We start from the raw sequence: 14,921 nt of genomic DNA on the forward strand, positions 1-14,921 counted from the left end.
ATCATCGGTTTGTGGGACCCACACGGAAAACATACACGTTCCCATGGACCCGGAGCAGAGGAGCGGGGTTGACCTCTGACCACCACCACCACTCAACTGATTCGTTCTATCACTCCTTTTCCCTTTTTAGCTGCCCGGTTGCTCCATTTTATTTTATTAATTATAATATAATCGGTCGCCGTGCGTCCGTCCGTCCATCCACAACACGGCAAGCCGCTCCGGCTGTATAAATAAGCTCCCCAGCTCCAATCTTCATCCACACCTCGCCTCAGCTCCCAGCTTCAACCCAATCCAATACCTCCCTCTCCCCGTCTCTACACACCTTCCTCCTCCTTGAGGTTGAGGGACACCAAGCGCAACTCGACTCACCACTGCAATGAAGAGCAGGAGGCAGAGCGACCGCGGAGGAGCCGCCGCCGGCGCCATGGCGCTGGACGGGAGCCACCACACCACAAGCAGCGGCAAGATGGAGCGCAAGGACGTGGAGAAGAACCGGCGGCTGCACATGAAGGGACTCTGCCTCAAGCTCTCCTCCCTCGTGCCCGCCTCCTCAACCCACCACCTCCGCCATTATTCTTCTTCCTCTTCCTCGCCGCCGTCCAGCAACAAGGTAAACTCTTGTCTTGTCTTCTTCGTCGACTTCTCTTAACTTGGCCCAAAAAGGCTGATTGATTAGCCCAACTCATGCCGCTGCCTGTCAGGACAGGACACACAGCTAATTGACCACCCACGAGCACTAGTAAAACACATTATACAGTAGAGAATACATACAGTATATTTACAAAAGAAACAAGAAATAAAAGGCTGCCTGTACACATGATAGACTACAACTGTTTTCTTTCTGAAAACAAAAAAATACGTGTGTGATGTGAAGCACCTACTTCCCTGGTTCACTGAAGATGAATTATTGTGCTCTCCTCTCTGTATGTCTGCCTGAAATTGGTTGGTGGCCACGTGCTACTAGTATAGCTCCACCAAGATTTTTTATTTCCACACGTGGCAGATTGATTCGCTCATCAGACAGCAGTGTGCTAGTACAAGTAGTACCACTCACTCATTCGCTCCACGTCCCGGCCGAATCGGATAAGTCTGAACAAAACTATGTATACTTCGTGGTCAACAAAATCCTCAAAAGATGTGTTCACAATAATCATCTCACCGACCTACTTACAAAAGATTGCAGATCACTCCTCTGAATCGAGGCACATGCCTTTCTCTCTCTTCCACACAAAATCTTCATTTTCTATACATCAGTAGATCGACCATCTTGATTGAAACTAGTACAATATGATGGCAACCAGTGCATCAATTATTTATTTTACCACTAGTAATAGCCACTAAAAAGCGGGAATGGCTAGAAATCAGTCAGCTGAATTTTTGGTTTGAGGTCAATCGATTTGTGCACCGTTTGATGCAAAATCAATGGCCCACAGTTTTCTTCAACCTCTGGACACATCTCCTTTCTTCATTCATTTAGAAATCGATTGACGCCGAATTCGCATCAGCTGACTGATGTGCAGCTAAACTGCTAAAAAGCACAAGATTGGTTGTGTGTGTGCGCGCGCGCAAGCACGATCTGACGACGAAGAGTTGGTTGTGCCTATGCAGGACGCGGCGACGCAGCTGGACCAGCTGGACAGCGCGGCGGCGTACATCAAGCAGCTCCGGGCCAGGATCGAGGACCTCAAGCGCCGCAAGCAGGCCGCCCTCTCCGGCAACACCGTTGGCTGCTCATCCTCCGTCTCCGCCGGCGACTACAAGTCACAGACGGCAGCGCTGCCTGTGATCGAGGTGCGGCACCAGGACGGGACGCTGGACGTGGCGCTGGCGAGCGAGGCCGGGCGTCCCTTCCGGCTGCACGAGGTGATGGCGGTGCTGGAGCAGGAGGGGGCCGAGGTGGTCAGCGCCAGCTTCTCCGTCGTCGGCGACAAGATCTTCTACACGCTCCATTCCCAGGCGCTCTGCCCCCGCATCGGCCTCGACGCCGGCCGCGTCGCCCAGAGGCTCCGCGGCCTCGCCGCCGCAGCCACCGTCTCGGCGCTGCTGACATGATTTTGTCTCTCTAGCATTTTCTTTTTTTGCCATGGCGACCCGATCGACTGACCTGCAAGGAGATGGATGGAGCTGGTAGATTGATTAATTTGCAGCTGTGCTGCGGGTAGTTGATCTTTTCCCCCCTCTTGTACTAGTATTCTTCCTGGCTTTCTATTGGTAGGTTGGTTGGCTAATGGCTCCTCACTCTGCTTGTGAGTGAGCTTCAGGTTTGTCTGAAGGAAATCTAGCGTGTTGCTACTTATGTATACTTGTTCTGAGACGTTGTGTTGTTCAGGACGTCGTTGAGCTTCCAGAACACCTTCGGAGACTAGTATAGTTTCTTCAAAGATTAGTTCTGTGATGATGTTGATCGTGCCTTTGACGAGTAAATTGCACCTTGTTTTGTGTAATCTTTTTGAAAAAACCACTGATTGGCGGATCTGGCTCGGTTAAGTGCGTTTATGACAGATGGGGCCCCTATTTCGCTGATGTGGCATAGCGTTTTACCAAAGACAGCATTATATGGGTAACACTATTGTCAAAAAGCGAAAACACCCTCCCGATTCAGATCGGGATCTGTCTCTCCCGCACACTATCCTCGTCCTCCTTCCAGCTCCTTGGATGCCCTGCCGGCCTGCCCGGTGGATGCCCTTCTCCTTCTCTCTCTATCTTTCTCCCGGCGGATGCCTCGGCGTGCTCGCTGGCCTCGAGGGCCTCGGACGCCGCGAAGAACGCAGCGGCGAGCCTGACCACCCTGACCCCACCGTTGGTGCCCCTTCCCAGCGTGAGCCGTGCGCACCACGCGAGCTGCACGCCGCACTCGCCGTCGTGGTCGTCGGGACGGAGGACAGGAGGCCGCGACGGTCCGGCCACGTCCTCCAATGTGGTGCTCGAGCAGGACACGTCCTCTCTCGTGGTCGAGAGTAAAAGCGGCGCGTCTTCTTGGTGCAGAGGGAGCATGCTAGAGCCAGCGGGCGACCAGCCGCCAGGCCGTCCTCACCTTCCTCCGCCAGTGCAGCTGTGCTGCTCGAGCAAGGACGGCGGCAGCGCAATGGCTGACACGCCACGCGACCGCCGCTCTGCTCCGCCGGCGCCATCGCCACTTTGCTCGCTCGGCGCCGCCACGCTCCGCGGAGGGAGGAGAGAGGAGTCTGCGCTCCGCGGCTACCGAGGACGGAGAAGGAGAGAGGAGGCTGCGGCATCTCAGGCGAGGGAGTGGGTGCCCGACCTCCTGTGGATTGGCGCCGAGCGGAGGATCTGGCGGCGAAGAGAGAGATGGGGATCGAAGGGAGAGAAGGGATCGAAGGGAGTAGGGGCTAATTGCATTTTTTCTTTTTGATTCAGGGGGGTCTGTGTGAAATGTAAGGACTAGTTTGTAAATTCAAATTAAAATTGATCTGGCACAAAATGTCACGCCATGTAGGCAAAAAAGGGCCCCACGTGTCATAAGCGTGCTCAAAAGAGGCTTATTCGCTGATCAGTGGTTTTTGCAAAATGTTTACGAGAAACATGATGCAATTTGTCAAGAAACTGTAACCTAGTGTTTTCTGAAAACCTAGCCCTCAAAATGGTGGTTTTGTGCAATTTACTCTGCCTTTGACCTTGTGGCGTGGCAGAGAGAGACCAGCAGCATCAGAGAACCAGCTAGGTGAGTGAGGGGATCGATTCCCTGAACGAATCCGAGCGGCAGCCACACAGGAGCATCTGTCCGGAAGGCCGTGTGTAGGAAAGCTTTGTTATCCTGATGCTTATCAAACAAATTTGGTAAGTAATCTCTTTGCTTCTTCTTTCTTTCATACTGCATGTATGTATGTATGTAGGTATGTATGTATGACAGAACTAGGGTATGCATGCATGTGAAAACGACTGTGATAAGCAAGCAAAGCAGATCCTTGGTTTGGTGCGGGGTGACAAGGATGGTTTGGCTAGCTAGCCAAAGCCGCATCGCTTTACGACACGTGCTGGATCTTGTTCAAGAGCAATTGATTAGGGCTTTTCTTTTCTCCATGGATGATCTTGTTCCACACCACGTGCAGAGAGTCTGTGATGCATAATAATGTATAATGCAGGGAGTCTGAGCTGCTTGCATGCGTTTGCGTCAACAGGGAACAAACTCAAGAAATCGTGAGGGCAAAGCCCGAGAAAAGAAAATGCAGACATCGTCGCCGCCTTGGATCTCCCTATCGCCGCTGGGCAAAGCCCGAGCAGGGGATGAAGACGGCGGCGGGGTTTCCTCAGCTGCGGCTCTGGGGCGTGGGTGCCCTGGCTCGGCGTTGGCGCGGCCTTGAGTCGTCGGCGCAAAGTTATGGCCTCCCCTGCCGTCAACATCCCACCCCGGCGGTGCAGCAGGATTCTGGCGGTGAAGGCGCAAAGTTATGGCTTCCCGGCGGCGAATTGGTTGTTCCTGTGGAGCGTGGTGAAAGAAGGTGCAGGAGGATCCGGTGGTCCGGCTGGTGCCTGCTGCAATTTAGCTAGCGAAACCTTGTTTCGGCCTTGGCCGAAAACATCGACGGCGGCACCCGCGGGCGTCGTTACCTCGTTGGAGGCGTCGTGGGACTATCTTTGCTCCCTGTGTGCTCCAGGGGAAAACCCAGATTCAAATTTCTTGGATCGGATGATGGTGGCGTGCCTACGTCCCCCACGCCCACGCCCACCCCCACCCCCCGGCGTCATCCTTGGAGCCCTACATCGGCCGGTGGGACCAGTGGAAAGCTTCGATGGATGGCGCTCGTCTTCGCGTATTCTCGCGCGATGGCCTGGGTGGAGCGGCATATGGCTTCTACCGCATCAACGTCGGCCAATCTCTGCGGCATCATGGAGCTCTTAGTGCCGGACGCGTGTTGATGAAAGTGCGCATTATGGTGGCGTAGTCTCGCGAGTTCGCTCTCGCAAGGTCAATGCGTTGATCTCTTCTAAAGTTAGGACGGTGAAAGAGAGCAATAGCGGATGACGGTGTAAAATACTGTCAGATCCCTCGGTAGGGTTCATGACCAGGTGGAAAGTATCGAACAGAGTCTGCACACATAGCTTACCCAGGTTTGGGTCTTCAAACAGTAATACCCTACATCCTGCTTCTTCCGACCGTGTCCGCCATTGGAGGAGGGGATCGATTCCCTACGAATCCCACCAAAGCTCCACAGCATCTTGTCCGGTCGTGTGTACGATGCTTTGTTATCTTGTTGCTTACCAAAGCTCCACAGCATCTTCTTCCGTTTCAAAATAGCTGACTCAACTTTGTACTAATCATTTAATTTGGAACGCAGGGAGTATGACACAAGTGACTGCGATAGACAAGCAAAGGAGATCGTCGGTTTGATCAACGCAACGATGATGGCCTTTTCGATCTTTTTACTATGTGTGCATGAGCAGCTAGCCAAGCCGCGTCGCTTTCGAGCACGTGCTGGATTTACTGCACACGAGCAATTATTTAGGGCTTCTCGTTTCCATGGATGATCTTGTCCGAGATCAGGTGCAGGGAGTCTCACCGTAGCTACTGACCCACCACGTTTCACCTTTTTGAAAGAGTTAACCACCTTTCTTATCTTATGCATACAATTTTTTACGAGCTATCTACCCATTCACTGCATAATAATAACATTTTAGGCATCGATAAAATTTCAGAAAAATTTCACCAACTAAATGAGTGACATTGTCCTTTATTTTGTATAAGGGAGCATATGCTTCTGGTGCTGATACAGAACTAGGAAGACTTGTTTATACACGGAGGCGTCGAGCTGAAATGGACCAAACAAACTAGGCCGCAACCATCTTATCCGCTAGATCAATTATCACATGCTCTAGCAGATGTCTTCATTTCTACGCCTCTTCGTCGTTTTATGCACAGAGTAATACTATTATTTTCTCATTTGGTTTCCTCTCCTTTTATTAAATGTTAATGTTTTATAAAAAAACAAGGAGAAGGAAACCAAAGTACCGGAAAAACCAACGCCCCGAATCAAAAATAATAATTTAGTTTGAACCCCCAATTTCTATTCGCCGTTTACGGGCATTTAAACAACCTGGCGCACACCAAGCCTCCCAATCGATTTTTTGTAGGCCGGTCCATTTAAAAGGTTCTCGATAGATTCAATCACTGGTTTTAGGAAGATTCCAGAATCTTCCAAGCCAGTTTTGAGGAGCTCCAGCCGGTTTCCTTTTTTCTTTTTTTGTTTGTTTTGGATCAGTTTTCTTTGGTTTTTACTTTTTCATTTTTTTTACTTTTATTTTCCTTCTTTTACTTTACTTTTTTCTTTTTCAAATTAATGAACATTTTTCAAATTTGTGGTTTTTTTCTCAAATTCGTGAAATTGTTTTGAAATTTTGTGAATGTTTTCATTAAGTTCATGAACTTTTTTCCAAGTTATGAACTTTTTCCCTCAAACATGTGAACCATTTGTTCAAGTCAACGAATATTTTTAATGTATGAACTTTTTACTAAAATCAATGTACTTTTTTTCAAAATTGTGATCGTTGTTTTAAAAAATATATAAACTATTTTCAAATTTCATGAAATTTTCTTGTTGTTTTTGTTAAATATTTCCAAATTAGTGAACTTTTTCATATCCATGATGTTTTTATTTTATGAATTTTTTCCAATTTTTTTAATTTTGTTTTTCAAAATCCATCAACTTTCTTAGAATTTCATGAACTTTCTTACTTATTCAAATTTTGTTTTTCAAAATTTTGGAACTTTTCATATTCATGATTTTTTTTGCTTCATGAACTTTTTTACTTCTTGTTCATGAATTCACGATTTGTTTTTTCAAAATTTTGGAACTTTTTCGGATTTGAGATTTTTTTTTTGAAAATATGAACTTTTTAGAAATTTGTGATTGTTTTTGTTTTTATGATTTTTTCTGAATCTTTTGAACTTTTTTGTCTGAAAATTCAACGGTCTACATGAGTCTAGTAAACATCAGCAGCGAGCGGTCAAGCTAGGAGCGGACCAAACCCTGTGAACCAGGGAAAGAAAAACGTCTTATGGGATAGAGGGAGTATTTGACAAGTGCTCGAGTTGCCCCAACTGGTGCATAAGGCGCCAATTACTATTCCGCGCTTCAGGCGCCCAGTATAAACTTCAAACGGACGCACACCCCCGCTTCGCTCTGGGCTGGCCCATGTCTGTTTCTTTATTTTCGTTTAAATCGCCAAAAAAATGTGTTTGGTTGGCGATGGGATCGATGTGCAGTCCTTACCGTTCGAAGGAAAGTGCAGCAACCATGAGGCCACTCGTCCTCTCATGCATACCTACTTCTTTTTCTCTTCTTTTTTGTTCTTTAATTCGGTTTGTTCTTTTTCTTTTTTTCTTATCCTTTTTTATTTAACTTCTTGTTTTCTTTAATGTGGTTTTTTAAAGTTCCTGAACATTTGTTTTCTAAAATGATGACTTTTTTCCAAATTTGATGATTTTTTTTAATTATATAACCTTTTTTTTTCAAATTTGATGAAGTTTCCGCAAATTGGATGACTTTTATTAAAATTCGATGAACTTTTTTTTCCAAAATCAGGGGATTTTTTACAATTCAATGAACTTTTTTTAAAGATTCGTGAACAATTTTCAGTTTTTGCAACTTATTTTGTTTTTTAATTTTACCTTTGTTTTCTAAAGTCAACGGCTGGTTAACAACGACTGGTCAAACAACGCTCAAGGAAGCAACCATGCGGGCGACCGCTGAAGTGATCAAGCACTTGCAACATGGGCCAGGCCACAAGCAGATGGATGCGAAGCGCCAATTAGGACCTCCTAGCTCTCCCCCCAGCCCCCAAGAAGAATCAACGGGACGTTCCCCGAAGCGAACGCTACTAGCTGACCCAGTTCTAGGACCCTCAGGGAGATTCGCCCATAGAAAAAAAAACCTGAAATCCCCATAAAAGGGAAAGAAAACCAAAATAAGAAAGCCCATAGGCTGGGTCGAATACCTATTACTTCACGGGTGCGCCTATGCCTTGCTTTGTGCTCAGGACGATCTTTTTTTTTTGAAACCTTTTCAGATTTGTGATTTTTTGTTCAAAAATATGAACCATTTTAAAATTTATGATTGTTTTTCTTTTTAAGTTTTTTTCTGAATTTTTTAACTTTGTTTCTAAAAACTCAATGGTCTACATGAGCCTAGTCAACACCAGCAGCGATCGGTCAAGCTTGGAACCGACCGAAGCAATTGAACTAGGAAATCGAGTGACCTAGAACCTTTTTTTAGTGAGTGCAAACGGGCGCACCCCCTCCCCCCCCCCTTCCGCGCGATCCGCTCTGCGCTGGCTCATTTCCGTTATTTTTTTCGTTTAAAACTCCAAAAAAGGTGGCGATTGGATCGAACTGCCGACCTTACCATTCTAAGGGAAGTGCAGCCGACCAGCCCACTCTTCTGCTTATGCACACCTACTTCATTTATTTTCTTCTATTTTGTTCTTCAGTTCGGTTTGTTCTTTTTCTTTCCCCTTATTTTTTTATATTTCTTTTTTCTTTTCTTTAATGCGTGGTTTTCAAAAGTTCATGAATTTTTTTTGAATTCTCATTTTCTTTTCTTTTTGCGTTTTTCTATTTCTTTTCATTTCTCTAAAGTCAACGGTTGACCACTCAATTGGTCAACAGCAACCAATCAAACAACTCTTGTGTGGGCGACCAGGTGGGGCAACCGGTGTAGCGATCGGGCACTCGCCACATGGGCCAGCCCACGACCAGGTGGCTGTGAAGCGCCAATTAGGACCTCCCAACCCCCCCCCCCCCCCCCCCTCCTCCCCAAAAAATCAACGGAGCCTTCCATGTAGCGAGCGCTACTAGCCGACTCAGTTCTAGAGCCCTAAGGGCGAGTCTGCCATAGAAAAAAACCCTGAAATCCCCATAAAAAAGGAAAGAAATCAAAATAAGAAAGCCCATAGGCTGGGTGGAATACCTGCTACTTCACGGGTGCGCCTCAGCCTCGCTTTGTGCACATTGTATTTGAAAATTGTGATTTAGAAAAATATTAAACATGTATAAAACAAATGTTCTTGGTGTATAAAACAAAGTACAAGGTGTATGGAAACAAGTAGATATAAAATTAATATTTCAAACAATGGTGACCATGCATTTAAAAATAGTATTGTGTATACAAAAAAATGTTCCTGGTATGTAAGAAAAATGCACATGTGTATGAAAAAGTTTAAATCAAAATATATGTTTGAAAAAAAATGTGTATCATGTATTTGATATTTTAAGGGGATATATAAAAATGTTATATACGTATACAAAAATGGGTAATGTGTATGAAAAATCAAAAAGACGCATCTAAACATATATTTAAATAAAAATTTATCACATATGTAGGACATGTTTGACATGTACACAAAAAAAGTTTTAGATGTATATTAGAAATGTTTCATGTATTTCAAAATTGTTCACTGTGTAAAAGATATGTTCCTGTTATATACAAAAAGAGAAAGAAAAAACTCGATGCAAACCCTCAATAATAAAAGAAAACAAAGAAAAAATGAAAATGTAAAAAAGAAGAAGGAAACCAACGCAAAGGAATGGTTGTAGATAATAAAACACCATAATAAATAAAATCAAAAGTAATTATCCATCACGGAGAAGGAAATACTGGAATGCCCCCAAGGTCGAAAGGAGTTGCTGCAAGGTGTCGAGTGACGGAGTGCTGCAAGGTGCATCGCCGACACATGTGCCATACCTGTTCGTCACGATAATTGAAACAACTTTTCCACTTGTTAATTAACATTCACCATCTATAAATAATTTATACTATGGTTCTTCGGCCTAGCAATATTGAAAGAAAGATAAGTAGAAAGCACAATGTGGAGGCGTAAAAAGGGAGACAAAACAAGAAAGGGTAGACGGCACGTGGCGAGTCATGCTAGCAATGAACGTGTGGCCTACGAGAGGGAAGGGCGGCACCGTCATCCCATCCGTGGGCGAGCATCGGGACACGAAGAGCTCTTGCATTTACGAAGCACGTATGGACAAGCCCGACGATCCAGGCGACACACAACGGTGAACCAAGAACAGGACAAAGATGAGCATACGCCATGTAACGGCCGATGCTGACAATGAACGAGCGGACGGGTAGAGGGACGGAGGGGCAGCGCCGTCATCTTGTACGTGGTCGAGCAGCTGAACCCGGATGTCCGGCGCATTTAAGAGCATATAGACAAGTTGGACGATCCAGAAGAGCATTTTTGTTGTGGAGTCAAGGGACCAAATTGCACTGTAGTAGCAAATTGTTGCATTTTTTACAGGAAAAAAAACAGAGCACAGGTCACGTGACAGGTGGCAGGGGCAGGGCCGTCATTTCGCCCCCAGCTCAGAGCCGACCGTTGAGCAACGTTCCAATTTCGTTTTCCTCTCCTTCTTCTCCCCTCTCCACTCGCCGCCGCACGCCCTCCCCCCTTCTTTACCGTTCGTTGCTCCCTCCCCTGACCAGCTGCAATCTTTCTCTCCAGCTCCCTCCCCCACCCCCCGCGACCAGCTTCTCCGTCCCCTCCATCTCTCGTCGCAGCCGGCCGGGGATCTCGCCGTCGGCGCAAAGCTCCCCTCCGAGGCTCTCCGGCTGTTAATTCGTCGCCGGACGGCTCACCGGCGAGGAGATCAAGAATCCCCCCCGTCTTCTCTCCCAGGTACTATCCACACCATCGCCCTGTTTGGTGGTTCCTCATCATCCCCTGTCTGTCCCGCTCGATGCCGCCATGATTGATCGATTTCTGATCTGCCCTCTTCTTGAAAAGGCAAGAATTGAACTGCCCAAGGTTCTCTTTCCCCGAATCAGCCGGGGTTTCCTCGGATCCGCTTCGTTCGAATTCATATGCCCCGCTGTCCAATTTAGCTTGGTTGGTTTCATGATTCAGGCGAAGAACAGAGCGTTTCTTTCTTTCTTGCGATGCGCTCCCCGATCGCCGCCCAGTACACTGATTCGATTCCCATGTCAGCAGATCAGATCGTCGGCGGCCGGCCATGGCGACGCTGTCGGCGGGCGTGCTGCTGAAGCTCCTGGACGGGATGAAGACGGGCTTGGCGAAGCCGGTGGGCGAGCACCGGACGGCGGTGCTGCAGGTGACGGACATCGTGCCGGCGGAGATGGACGAGGTGGACCTCTTCCCCAAGCACGGCCGCTTCTACGTCAAGGTCTCCGACTCCTCCCACTCCATCTACGCCACGCTGCCCCCCGCGCAGGCCGACCTCGTCCTCGCCAACAAGCTCAGCCTCGGCCAGTTCCTCCACGTCGACCGCCTTGACCCGGGCTCCCCCGTCCCCGTCGTCGTCGGCGCCCGGCCGATTCCCGGGCGACACCCGCTCGTCGTCGGCACCCCCGAGCCCGCCAGGAAGCCCGCCGCGCCGCGCAGGGGCTCCTGGGGCCCCGAGAACCATGGCGGCGCCAGTGGGGTGCTCCTCGCGTCGTCGCCCAAGGTCGTCAGGCCCATCGCGCTCAGCTTCGAGGAGAGGACGCCCGTCAAGGAGCGCCCCTCGCCGGCGCGCAGCTCGGTGTCTTCCGTCAGGAAGAGCACCAGCGTCATGCCCCGGCTGGTCACCCGCAGCCGGAGCTTCGTCGCCGACCGCGGCGACCCCCCTCCGCCGCCCAACAAGATCCCCAAGAACCCCTTCCAACCGGTACGTCTGAACTCTGAACTGAACATTTTTTCCATGGCTTCTGAAGCTGAACTTAACTGAAGCTGAGCTGTTTGTGTGTGCAGGAGAAGAGCTCGATGAGCTGCACGGCCGTCCGGACCATGAGCAGGAGGCCCAGGGAGGAGGAGCCCTCCTCGCCGGTCTCCGACGACGACGTCGGCAGCACCGCCACGTCCTCCAAGCGGCGGCCCTCGTCGGCCGCTCGTGTGCCGGTGCCGGTGAAGCTCAGCTCCCTCGGCAAGGTGTGTGATCGTCAGATATTCAGATAGCCTTGTCTCTGTCAGTTGTACTATCTGAACTCTGAACACTGAACTCTGAACCGATGCTGCGAAATTTGTCATTTCAGGAGGCCATGGAGCAGCGGGAGCAGGCGCAGAAGGCGGCGCTGGAGGCGCTGCGCAACGCGTCGGCGACCGAGAACGTCGTCAGGATCTACAAGTATGTCCTCCATAAATGGTGTTCTTCGTTCCTCATTGCCATCTTTGCTCACCAGAATGAATGTGTTTGATGGTTTTGTTGCCAGGATGTTCGCCGAGGTGAGCAAGGCGGCGAGGCCGGACGCGCCCGCGGCGTGCTTCGACGGCTTCCTCTGCTTCCACCAGGAGGCCGCGCAGGCCGTGGCCGACATCGAGTCCATCCAGGCGGCCACCTCCATGGCTGCCGCCGCGGCCACCAGCGACGTGCTTGCCTCCGAGGCCGAGGCGTCGCCGGCGCCGAACGTGCTGCAGGAGATCGCGCAGAACAGGGCAACCACGCCGGCGAGGCGGCGGGGCCTGCTCGGGTTCGGGGGCGTGTCCAAGTCGGTGTCCTTCGCGCCGGGCACGCTGCAGGACCCTTCGTCGCGGCCGGACGGCGGCGCCGCCCGGAACTCCAGCGCCAGCAGGAAGTGCCTGGACAAGACGGCCGTCGGCGACGGCGACGACAAGAGCAAGAGGTCGTCCGCTCCTGCAGCGGTGTCTGTGGCGCACTCGCCTCTGGGGTCGTCGCTGAGGATGGCAAAGCAGATGCAGGCCGAGGCCGGGGGCTGGTTCATGGAGTTCCTGGAGGCCGCGCTGGAGGCCGGGCTGAAGAAGAAGCAAACGAGCAGCAGTGGCAAGCCGGGGGCGCAGAGCTGCCCGCAGTCGCTGGTGCTGCGGGTGATCAACTGGGTGGAGATGGAGCAGAGCGGCGGCGACAGCCGGAAGGCCGGGCACCCGAGGGCGGCCGCCGTCGCCAGGAAGCTGAGGATCAAGGCCAAGAACCCCTGAGGCCCTCACCAATTGCTCACCATGTGCACCGAAGAACGAACACTGATTCGGTTTTTTGTACGTATGTAGTATGAATCAATCAAATCAAAATTCGTTATTCTTTCCACAGCAACACATGCTCTGCTCCTTTTGTGCATTGTTTTGTTGTTTTATGAATGAGTCAAAATTCGACGAAATCAAAACGGTTTGGTGTTGCTAAGGACAAAGGAGGATTCAGAAACCAACAGCTGATTGATTTGTTTCCGTTCCTTCTTTCAGCAAAAGTATTATTAGCATCACTCATTTACTAACTCCAAAGATCATGTTGATGTCATGCGTTTTTTCGTTTATATTTCCAAAATATTCTAAATACATGTTTTTAAATATTTCTAAAAAATCCCAATTTGAAAAATGTTAACACAGTGTAATTTTGTTTAGTGCGATAAAAAATGTTGATAGCACTAAAAATATATTCTTGACATTCAAAAATGTTTAACATATGTGTGACTTTTTACAAATGTGTAGCACATATTCAGAAAAATGTTCATAAACATCTATATGAAAAAACTGTAAATCATGTATTTTAAAAACTATTAACCATGCGTAAAAAAAATTCCTGACGTACAATTTTTTTACAACGTGTATGAAAAAAAGTACATATAAAAAATATATATTTAAAAAAAAATCTTATTATGTATCTGAATTTTTTTAACCTGGTATAAAAACAATGTTTTCAATGTGTACAAAAAATGTGTAATGTGAAAATAGGAAAAAACATTTATTCGAAAAAAACACGTATCATGTTTTAAACATGTATACAAAAATAATGTTTTAAACATGTACACAAAAACTTGCGACGTGTACTACAAAAATAAGAAAATGAAAAAGTTAAAAATAAGAAAAATAAAAGAAAAAAGGAAAATAGAGGAGAACCGTATAGAAAGACACATAGAAAGGTAGAAAGAGAAAAAAAATTAAAACAGAGAAACCAATGAAAACATTCAAAAACACATATAAAAGAAAAGAAAAAAAAAGACAAATCCATTGAAAATTGAAACCGACGAAAACCGTAAAGAATACACACAGAAAAGCAAGAAAAGAGGAAAATGGTAAAAACTGCAAAGATACCATTAAATATAGAGAATGAAAAACAATTAAAAGTCGGACCAAACAATTAAAACCTTGAGGCGAGATGTAATACAAATCAGTATGAGCGACACATAATGCGAGCGCAGATAGACCCTACCGACTTAGTGTCTCAAGCGTGGTAAAAAAAAGCCTTCTGTTGTAGAAAAGTTTAAATCAGTATAATTTTAAAATTCTATTTTCTATAAAATATGGTTGAATGTTTTAGAAATTCCAAATATGTTCCCAAAAACCATTAACATTTTTTAAATGACGAATAATTTATATAGGCTCTTTGATTTTATAAAATGTGAAATTTTTCTTTTTTAAAATTTATGATTTTTTTTCAAAAAAAGTGATAATTTTTTAAAATTTCTGGGAATTAATAAGAATAAAATAAAAGCCCCAAAAGTAAAAAAGACACAAAAATAGAAAATAAACAAAAAAGGTAAACAAACATCATAAAACCGAACCTAAAAACACTATAAAAAGGAAATTTATGTTGCTATCTATCATTAGGCGTCACTGGACACTGACTTTGTTTCGCTAACTACTAACTAATATATTATCCGGCGCTTATGGAGCATGACCAAGTTTTGATTTCCTTGACTGATTATAAATATCTCTAATCGACAAATTGCAATATATATACATACATTGGTTCAGTGTAACTATGCACTACACAACATCACGCCTCTCATGCACAATTATCGGCTGGCTCGGCCTACGAACCAGCTTCTGGTCCCTCGGATTTAAGTTAAGTGAAATTCTAGATTTATACCAGGTCCCAAGTTCCGTTAGGGCGATCCGAAGGCTGAAAAGCTCAAAACGATGTGGAGGCTCGTAGGTAGCCGCGTTATACTGTTTTTAAATTAACATATCAATGTGTTGAACACTTCATTGGTTTCATTAGATATCACTGG

The 14,921-nt window shown here is 47.1% G+C and overlaps 2 protein-coding genes across 3 annotated transcripts; both read left to right on the forward strand.

Moving 5' to 3' along the window:
• The first annotated feature begins 268 nt into the window (after positions 1 to 268).
• Positions 269 to 2,331, forward strand: LOC123073529 (transcription factor bHLH168). Its single transcript, XM_044496624.1, has 2 exons — positions 269 to 610; positions 1,609 to 2,331. The coding sequence occupies exons 1-2, from the start codon at positions 377 to 379 to the stop codon at positions 2,050 to 2,052; spliced, it is 678 nt and encodes a 225-aa protein (XP_044352559.1). The 5' UTR covers positions 269 to 376; the 3' UTR covers positions 2,053 to 2,331.
• Positions 2,332 to 10,407: 8,076 nt separating this feature from the next.
• Positions 10,408 to 12,998, forward strand: LOC123073530 (uncharacterized). Of its 2 annotated transcripts, none has more exons than XM_044496626.1 (5): positions 10,408 to 10,641; positions 10,951 to 11,629; positions 11,713 to 11,889; positions 11,994 to 12,085; positions 12,171 to 12,998. In XM_044496626.1, the coding sequence occupies exons 2-5, from the start codon at positions 10,976 to 10,978 to the stop codon at positions 12,892 to 12,894; spliced, it is 1,647 nt and encodes a 548-aa protein (XP_044352561.1). In that variant the 5' UTR covers positions 10,408 to 10,641; positions 10,951 to 10,975; the 3' UTR covers positions 12,895 to 12,998. The 2 variants fall into 2 exon arrangements, with proteins under 2 accessions (XP_044352561.1, XP_044352560.1); XM_044496625.1 differs by having other exon boundaries at positions 10,954 to 11,629.
• Positions 12,999 to 14,921: the final 1,923 nt, after the last annotated feature.

Source organism: Triticum aestivum, chromosome 3D, assembly GCF_018294505.1.
Source record: "Triticum aestivum cultivar Chinese Spring chromosome 3D, IWGSC CS RefSeq v2.1, whole genome shotgun sequence".
Classification (NCBI taxonomy): domain Eukaryota; kingdom Viridiplantae; phylum Streptophyta; class Magnoliopsida; order Poales; family Poaceae; genus Triticum; species Triticum aestivum.

Excerpts from the sequence above, each read along its gene's own strand:
- LOC123073530 (XM_044496626.1), top strand. The coding sequence starts at position 10,976 with ATGGCGACGCTGTCGGCGGGCGTGCTGCTGAAGCTCCTGGACGGGATG. Across the intron at positions 11,630-11,712 it reads CCAAGAACCCCTTCCAACCG|GAGAAGAGCTCGATGAGCTG; the intron begins GTACGTCTGAAC and ends TTGTGTGTGCAG. Across the intron at positions 12,086-12,170 it reads AACGTCGTCAGGATCTACAA|GATGTTCGCCGAGGTGAGCA; the intron begins GTATGTCCTCCA and ends TTTTGTTGCCAG.
- LOC123073529 (XM_044496624.1), top strand. The coding sequence starts at position 377 with ATGAAGAGCAGGAGGCAGAGCGACCGCGGAGGAGCCGCCGCCGGCGCC. Across the intron at positions 611-1,608 it reads CGCCGCCGTCCAGCAACAAG|GACGCGGCGACGCAGCTGGA; the intron begins GTAAACTCTTGT and ends GTGCCTATGCAG.